At 39.4% G+C, this 9,455-nt stretch overlaps 1 protein-coding gene across 1 annotated transcript; it reads right to left on the reverse strand.

The window, feature by feature from the left end:
• Window positions 1–1,663: 1,663 nt before the first annotated feature.
• LOC135208518 (anionic trypsin-2-like) lies at window positions 1,664–8,376 on the reverse strand. Its single transcript, XM_064240795.1, has 6 exons — window positions 8,221–8,376; window positions 7,680–7,834; window positions 5,307–5,451; window positions 4,613–4,768; window positions 4,271–4,402; window positions 1,664–3,711 (listed from the first exon to the last, which is right to left on the reverse strand). The coding sequence occupies exons 2-6, from the start codon at window positions 7,761–7,763 to the stop codon at window positions 2,900–2,902; spliced, it is 1,329 nt and encodes a 442-aa protein (XP_064096865.1). The 5' UTR covers window positions 7,764–7,834; window positions 8,221–8,376; the 3' UTR covers window positions 1,664–2,899.
• Window positions 8,377–9,455: the final 1,079 nt, after the last annotated feature.

Here is a 9,455-nt window from a genome sequence, read left to right on the forward strand (position 1 = left end):
TTTTTCTGGGGTGGCTGTTTCCATCTATTTCTATCCTGCGCTTCTGCCTCATCAATTCCCTTCTCATGTAAGTCTCCTCTCACACAGTCCTTCCATCTCTTTCTTAGTCTCCTTCTTCTTCGTCTTCCTTGAACCTCCATCCCCATAGTATGTCTCCCAGCGTGGTCCTCATCTCTCTCAGCAGGTGTCCATACCATCTCAGCCTCCCCCTCTCCTTCTTCCATGGTGAAAATAGGGAAGAATTCGTAAGAGAATTATGGCATTACAGAGAGGAAAAACTTGCAGACACAAACAGGAATATAACGAACAAGGGAGGAGCCGTTTCAAAAGCAAATCTCGCCTACTACTACCACTACTATTGCTACTAAATCTCTTATTTTTCCCCCTTCTGCTAACCCCATAGAACTCACCAGCTCCCGCCTGTATAGAATCACTATCTTCAGTGAACTTTCCATGCTATTATATATCTCTCCAATCAGTTTTGTTAAACCCGAAATTTGCATGTACATTGAAATAATTTTCATAATTTCTGGCGTTAGTACTCCAGCTCCATCCCAATAACACAGTGAATTCTAATTGTGAAAAATAATTCTATAATCGTAGTGATTAAATATACCCTCAATGTAAGTTTCGCCTCTAATTTTAGTTTCCTGTTAACGAAAACTATTGAACGCTTTGTCCGTGCATCCGCCCTCAGATCTTAAAAACTACTGAGGCTAGAGGGCTGCAAATTGGTATGTTGCTCACCCACCCTCCAATCATCAAACGTACCAATAAGCAGCCCTCTAGCCTCAGTAGTTTTTATTTGATTTAAAGTTTAAGTTGACCATGATCTTACAGAGACCACCGAAAGATAGATCTATCTGAGCTGTCATTCTGATCAGCATATGTTGGCCTCTGTGATAGCATAGAGCAACTTACAAACACATGATAGGACTCCCCAGTAGTGGGTTGGTGCCATCAGCACACCTCATCTGGTGCACCGTAGGCATTACTTAAGGGTCTTTGCAACGTCACTTCCGTCCCCCAGCTGCAACCTCTTTCATTACTGTCATAGAACCACTATAGTTGGTTCACTTAAGGTAGATTCTTGGGTGAGCCCTATACGTTCGTTTGGCGGCCGCTGATTGGCTGGGAGGTGACTTTACCTATCGGTACCAGCCAATCAGCGGCCGCCAAACAAACGTCCCGTTAGCATAGGCTCATCCAAGAATCTACCTTAAGTGAACCAGCTATGGTTCAAGCTGCACCATTTCTGTCCCCAACTCGCAGTATCCACTTTTCAGTTGTTTGGGTATTTACCAGTTTTTTTTTTTTTTTTCTGCGTTTTCCGTTTAGTAATTTACAATATCTCCCCATAGACTTTTCAAATCAGTATCTACCAAGCGTCGACCACATGTATTATTATTAGTGGCTATTCAGAAGATGAATCCTATTCACGTGGCATAGGCCTACAGGAGCCATTAACATGAAATTCAGGCTTTTCCAATTTTGGTGTCCATTTGGAAAACGTTATGACGGAAGAGAATTTGAAATGGAAAAAGAAGAGATTAGCCATGATAAACCTCCCCCCAAAAATGAGAAATTGATAAATGCATTAGATAAGAATGTATACAGAAAATATAAAAAGTTTTTTAGGACTTTGGAAAATGAAAAGAGAGGCTTTTATATGCAGTGCAACCTTTATTACTATAGTGCAATATATCCTCCAATTGGAATCACACGAAACACATGGAAGAAAAGGACAAGTCATTCAAAAATGTCGGCAAGTTTACATTGAACAGAATGGGTCAGACAGAATGTAAATAAATACGTATGTTCATATATATTTATCTTGTTATTTTGCTTTCAGCTATTATTTACTTTTAAATCATGTAACTATTATGTATTTTAATGATATATTAACTCTTTAGGCCAAATTTTAAAAAAAATTAATTTAACAGGAAAAAACTTATTGTATTTTGTACTGTCGTGTTCAATGTTAAATTCAAAATTAAACTTCTTTAGAAACCGCTAATGACTACTATGAGATTCACAGCCGAATTCCCGATGTTTTTTTTCCGGAATAAGATTTTACCATCGTACCTGACAAAGATATAATGACGTAACTTATGACAGTCATTAACTTGCCTCCTTCTCGATGGATAATTGGCTATTCGTGAAAAAGTCTCAATCTCTAGCAACAATAAAATACAACCAATACTCCTTGTTCACACTTTGTAGTAGTAGTAGAAGTATATATGATTTGTGTCATGAGGTCGAGTGCTAAATTCCTTGAAGAAGAAAAGGGTATCTACATGTAATCCGAAAAATTATTTCTATCACCATTTCTCCATTGAAAAATTATACAGTTAAAAATCAATTAAGAAAGTGAAGAAAACATCGGCATTCGTCGTAACTCCTTTGATCATTTTCTGCACCTTTTGAAAATCAACAAATGACGAGAACTTGGTAGCCTTGGATGTCCGGATGTACTCCTTACCCAAAAAAAGGGCCCTATTATTCATTTACCCGTTCAAGCTTACGTAGGGTTTGCCCCGGGCCTCCTCACTTGTAAACAATTGTGCAGGTCGAATCACAAAAGCTGTCTTGCAACCACGTTGACAATGACTTATCATAGCCGCCATTCTTGAAGCCTTGACAAGGTACGAATATTCACTCAGAATTTCAAACATATGTTTATGTCACGTATAGTTTAGAAACCATACATTAGACAAAGGCTCTGAATCTCATAGTAATCCCTTTCTTTTGAATAATTATAATATCTTAATGATAGAACAAAGGAACTTTCAAAATTATAGCCTAACTACGAGCTCAAGCACAAGCAAGTCAGAAAGTATAAGACTAGAGTTCAGAGGAAGCCAGGTTTCCAGAGACGAGATAATATCAGTGAGCGTCTTTAAACGGCCGGTGGACACACTCTGCCGCCCTGTGTTTTACTCTTGATCCAATCCAGGTACTTGCTGGTCCTCGTGTAGATTCCCGGACTGTTCGGTTTGGCACATCCGTCGCCGAAGGACACGACTCCCACCTGAGTGTAAGTCTGGCCCTCCAACACAACGAGGGGACCTCCTGAGTCCCCCTGGCAGGAGTCTTTCCCTCCCTCGACCAGTCCGGCGCAGATGTTGTTCTGTGTGATGACGTAATCACTCGGGAATTCCCCTGGGCAAGCAGGACTAAGGATTGGGACAGAGACCTCGTATGGCACGTTGGTTCCAGCTGGATCGGTAGACTGCAACTTGCCCCATCCCGCGACGATGCCGTTGTCTCCCTCGTAAGTCTTGCTGTCGTCTGCCGGAAGGCAAATGGGTCTGATAGGACCGTCGGCTGTCAAGGTTAAAGGCTCCTTCAGTGTGATAATGGCAATATCATTCTCGCTAGTGGTACTGTCGTATTGCTCGTGAACTACATAGTCTTCGATTTCAACTTTCTTAGTTACACCGGGGATGTCGTCCGCCGTCGAGATTAAGTTGTGGTCCGCTAACCCTACTCGGACTTCGTCGCGCGAGAGGGGATAGACTTGGTCTTGGTCTCTGAACATGCAGTGGGCCGCTGTGAGGATGTGGCGGTCATCGATAACGCTGGCTCCACAGATGAAGGTGTCTCCATTGTCCCTATAAATGCTGGTCAGCCAAGGATACTTGTGTTCGGGTGTCACCACCTGCCCTCCCACGATTCGAGGTTCGTTGGCTCGGCCGCACTGACAAGACCCTGAAACCAGAAACAGTAAGCTGAGCTGCACAGATTATCACCAGTTAAGAGCCCTTCTAAAAAAGACCCGCAGAACAACATCAATAATAATAATAATAAAAATACTCCATAGACATTGCATTTATCTCAGTCTAACTAGAACTAGGTCCTACCTTGACCTGTTTTCTGTGCTTCATGAATTACTCTGGTATGCAGTCTACGTACACTGTTTCACCGTGTTTGGTGCTAAGTAGTAGTTTCATATTAACCGTGCACCTGATGTCTAGGCCTGTCCCCTACGACACTCCTGATTGGCTGTTGATAAGCCTGTCACAGGGCTGGAAACTCGAGAGAGACTGAGTTTCCAACCCTGTCATTGCCTTATCAACAGCCAATCAGGAGCGTCGTAAGGGACGGGCCTAGACATCATATGCACGGTTGATGTGAATCTACAATGGAACCGAACATGGTGATGAAGTATAGGTAGCCGAGTGGCTAATATTAAACACGGCGAAACATTATAGATCGCATACCAGGGCAGATTCATGACGCATAGATAAGATGACTATTCCAATCTTACCCGACAAGCAGCAAGTACATTTCGATCCTTTGCACAGACGAGCATCAGTATTCCCTGCACAAGTGGAGGAGGCTTCGGTCACTTTCATGCAATGGCCTCCCTTTTTCGTGCACTTTTTCACTTGCTTGCAATCTGAAAGGGTTAATTCGTATGTTTATCGAGCAATTCTTCAGCCTCTTCGTGGCGAGATTTCTGTCTCGTCAGGAAATAGTACGAGGCTGAATCTTTAAAGGGAAGATGTGGTCACAATATCTCTGGAATATATTTGAGGCTTCTTTAACGTTCTGTGACAAGAACGGTTAGAGGAGAGTGGAAAATTACGTTTATTTTTTTCTCCCTTACCCAATACGTCTAGGCAACAGGTGCAGCTCGCCCCTTTACACAGGGTGTCGTCAGTTCCCGTAGTACAGGTGTTTTTTTTCACTGGTACGCAGATGCCCATCTCGAGGGTGCAGGGCTTACGTTTGACGCACTTCCGCTTCGGGCCGACTTGCTTGGCTTTTGAAAAGGAGACGACAAAGTTGACATTCCAGAGACAGAGAATTAGAATTGACATTCCAGAGACAGAGAACATTCCAGAGACAGAGAATTAAAGTTGACATTCCAGAGACAGAGAATTAGAGTTGACATTCCACAGACAGAATGAGAATTGACATTCCAGAGACAGAGAATTAGAGTTGACATTCCACAGACAGAGAATTAGAATTGACATTCCAGACAGAGAATTAGAGTTGACATGCAAGAGACAGAGAATTATAGATGGCGAGATAAAGTGAATGAAGATATGGAGAGGAGGAGGATGATGGCTTTGATAAAAGCCGGTGGAGGAGAAGGCGTATCAGGCAACCGACCTCTTGACGTAGGGATAACGGTTTGAAAGAACAAGAAGTAGGGACAATATTGACATTGCAGAAGGCGATCTTTGTGATAACTGAAACTCCTCTCAATTGGAGATCCCTTGAACAAAAATACTCCGTATGATCGTGAATCTTCGAATGCTTATCTACAAGTATAACGAAATATCTGTTGTCCTTACGTGGACTACCCTGCCTCGATTGGGGTCCTGTTGTCAGGCAGCAGACAGACCCTGGCGGACAGCGGAACGGCGAACGCTTACAACCAGTTTCCACTTCGTCTCTGGGGACGCACTCGCCTCCATTGGAGCTGCATTTTCCGTTTTGCTGTCAAATAAAGAAGAGAGAATGCGAAGGAAGAACGAATAAGTGCATTGTTATGCTTTTATATATATAAAAAAAACGGTAGCATTTTTAAAAATTTTTAAAGTAACTGTCTATACAAGAGCTAGAATCCAGCGGATTCATTCCCATTAGCAATTGCTCTGGTGTTTTTAGGCTTACCAACAGAATATATGCATACATACTTATGTATATATATGCAGCATTTGTCTAAACAAGCTTTCTAGTACTACTTAATTGTACCGGTACACTGGATCAGGAATTATGTTAGTAAACACTAATGAAATGATAAGTAAAATATAGAATTATTATCGTCTTCTCGGGGAGTAAGCCTACAAACTACTTTGTTGTTGATATTGTTGTTGGGGGGAGGGGGGGAGGGGTAGCATAGGTCTATGAAAGAGCATAAATTGGTCTGGAAAAGGTGTTTCGCTTTGAGTTACAGATATAGGAATTTTAGGATATGAGCTTTATGATTTATCTATTTGAATGAAAATGTAAAAAGTAAGTAATGTGCACGTTAGACAATGCAGAACAATTATTTTTTATATAAAATATAGCGTATTTATTTCAATTTTCGTTGGTGAAACAAGGATCCATGTGACCGTAGATTTCAGCACGTTTTAAGTTACGTTAAGACTATGTTTACAACTAATGCATGAGGGGAAAATCTAGCACGCGTCCCGAATAAGCTGGAGGTCGGATCACGCCTTGTATTATTTATTCTATAACTAAGAATATTCGAAAAAAAATTAAGGGTAATTATTTTTTGTGACAAATTCTAACCGTATTGTCCTAACCAGATAAATTTTGATATTCAAGACTACAATAAAATCATGTGATAATTCAGGAGCTGATTTGATTATTGTTTTCATTTTCGAAAAAAAGTTATTCCTTTTATCACCATTTTCCCTTTTCTCATAGAGGCTAATGTATTGTTACAGAGAGCAAACAACTGTTCAGTTACTAAGCTCGACACCAGAGAGAAACACACTATAGTACTACTATTATATAATATATTGTTTACGTAACGTTCCTATAGGTCCTTGTGGCGCTATCCTGAAGACCAGTTCTTCAAGAAGCGAAAACTTGGGCAAGGCAACATGAAAATCATGAAATCTTGGCAGTTAGGTGCTATGTGGCCAAGTGACACAGAGCAGAACAGGTGGGGGTCGAAGGGACGCTTTGTTAGTATCGAATTCTTTTGTCTTTTAGTTTTTAATTGCTGTAGTTTGTGTTCAGGCAATCCGATGTTACAGCTATGGCTACCATCTCCCACCAGCAAGGATCATTTTCAGTTAGTCTCACGTTTTTATTGGTTTCAGTGAAACACTGTGAAGAATAGTTCATATTGGCTGCAATGTCCCGTCAGGCGTAGTACTATGGCTTGCTTTTGAGCGCTTCTTTTCATGTCTAAATGCCGTCGTTCTTAAACCAATACTTATATTCAGCAAGATGTTTATTAGGATTCCTATGTATATTTAGTTCTGTTTCAGTGGGAGCTGAAGGTGCTCTTTCTTATGAAATATGTTTGGAAAGAAGCCCGTAGAAGGAGGTTTCATATTCATACAGGGACCCTAAGCTACTGCCGAAAAATTTGATATATAAATGATTTTGCAATATATTCACAGGCAGAGCTCAACTGCCGAGCAGTTTGCAAGGTCCATCATCAAATCTTGGAGACAAGGACCATTCTTTGTTGGAGAGAGTAGACCCAGTTGTAACATCGAATCGATAAAAAAAATAAAAAATAAAAAATCTCTCATAATTAAAAACTAAAGGATAAAAGACTCAGGCCTTGCTCAAGTTTTAACCCCTTGTAATAACTATAATATATAGTCTTTCGGATAGATCTCTTTCTAACAACAATATAGTACTAATAACTGGTTCCTCTTTGGTGTCGAGCTCCCCACCTGAGAGAGATATTTTAGTATCATGTATAACCATACGTTAACCTTTTGTGAACAGGAGAATGGTGATAACATTATTTGCTTCCGAAGCAATACAGGAATCTTTTTCGAAAATGAAAACTGTAATATTATAAGTTTCCGAAGAAATACAGAAATCTTATATTTCGAAAAGGAAGACTAAACAAACAAGCTTTTACAGCGCCATATGAATCGAGTATATCACCCAATTTCACAGGGGTTTTCAGAAATCGACAAGAAAAACCTAAGAACAAAGCTTCTAAATAATAATAACTTCAACCATACCTGGGCTGTCGTAGTACTACTCAGGACGCAAAAGATGCCGAATGCCAGCAAAGAAATACTACGGCGCCAGTATCTGCCCGCCATGTTGGTGTTGGAGAGTTCAAATCTGCCAGTCTTGGCTGGACCGTTGTTACAAGCACGTGTGGCGATGGTATCTTTTTTGTTTTAATTAGAAAAATATCAAATTCATTACATAAGAAGTAGGATGTTACAAAATTAAATATACAGAGAAATATTTACAAATTACTATGGCTTAGAAAAGAATTAGAGGTCAAAATCGATGTACTGCTTTAAGTACTACTTTTTACTTCAAATAGATTTGCAATATTTTTCTTTATATAAATCTGGACCCGTAAATTAGTCCAATTCGTCATAGATTATCTACCCTGTCTTTTAATTTTTTTCTCTATGTTCTCTATAATTCAAGTCACCATTTTGTCTGATGTTTTCTTCTCGTGTTCATTTCACGCCATGTCTTCAGTAAAAAAATCTCTATCGGTCTAAAATGAAAAAAAAAAAAAAATCGTAAGTCAGCTTTTACCTGAACGATGATGCGTCGTAGAAAACCGAGCTGAGAGTTGTTACTGCTACTGCTTTGGCGTCAGAATGGCTACTGATCAAGAATGATTCCATGATTCCCTTTTTGAATAAATATCAGTTTTGTATCTGTTGGTCACAGTCAGTGTGAGACAGATGCACAGATGTTCATGCGCTCTACATTTGAGAACTGACATGCTGGCCTGAAATAGTTATGAAGTGAATCGTCATTGTTTCTACAACATGAAAATTGGAGCAGCTGAAAAGCCACTCGGTACTGGTTACACATATATTTTTACTCGTCCAGTTACTGTATATGGCCACAGTTTTATATCGTACTATACATGGCAACAGTTTTATATCGTACTATATACGGCAACAGTTTTATATCTTACTATATATGGCAACAGTTTTATATCGTACTATATATGGCAACAGTTTTATATCGTACTATCATGGCCACAGTTTTATATCGTACTATATATGGAAACAGTTTTATATCGTACTATATATGACAAGTTTTATATCGTACTATATATGGCAACAGTTTTATATCGTACTATCATGGTCACAGTTTTATATCGTACTATATATGGCAACAGTTTTATATCTTACTATACATGACAACAGTTTTATATCGTACTATATATGGCAACAGTTTTATATCGTACTATAAATGGCCACAGTTTTATATCATACTATATATGGCCACAGTTTTATATCGTAGTACTACCCGGTACATCTTTTATTTTACCACAAACTCCACTGAGAATTTAAAATGATATCGTTTGGTAATGGTCTGAGGCCAGAAAATTCACAATATTTCTTGCCGGGTCACTATCTTTATGATATTGACAGTCTTTTGTTTAAGTTTATATACATAGCGCCAACGGGGTTGTCCGAAACAAAGTCTGAAGTTTGTAGATCTTGGTCCTAAACACGCCTCCAAAGTGGTTACAAGGCAACCAGGGTCACTATCAAGGAAGGATTATTGTGACTACTTTACCAGATACTTTTCTTTTTACCCGGATTCGTTCGAAAGAAATGGCAATAAATCTCTAATGAAAACCCACAAGTATAGTACTAGAGATCAGTGTTCCTCTCTGATAAAATCACCTGGCAATTTATTTTCAGCTGTGAGTGTTTTTCTGAAATTTACTTCAATCGAAATTGTAAGTCGTGCATAAAAGACATAAAAAGACTTTAAATTAATGTGACTATTTTTTTTCTTCCGTGACT

This window comes from Macrobrachium nipponense, chromosome 35 (genome assembly GCF_015104395.2).
Source record: "Macrobrachium nipponense isolate FS-2020 chromosome 35, ASM1510439v2, whole genome shotgun sequence".
NCBI classification, from domain to species: Eukaryota; Metazoa; Arthropoda; class Malacostraca; order Decapoda; family Palaemonidae; genus Macrobrachium; species Macrobrachium nipponense.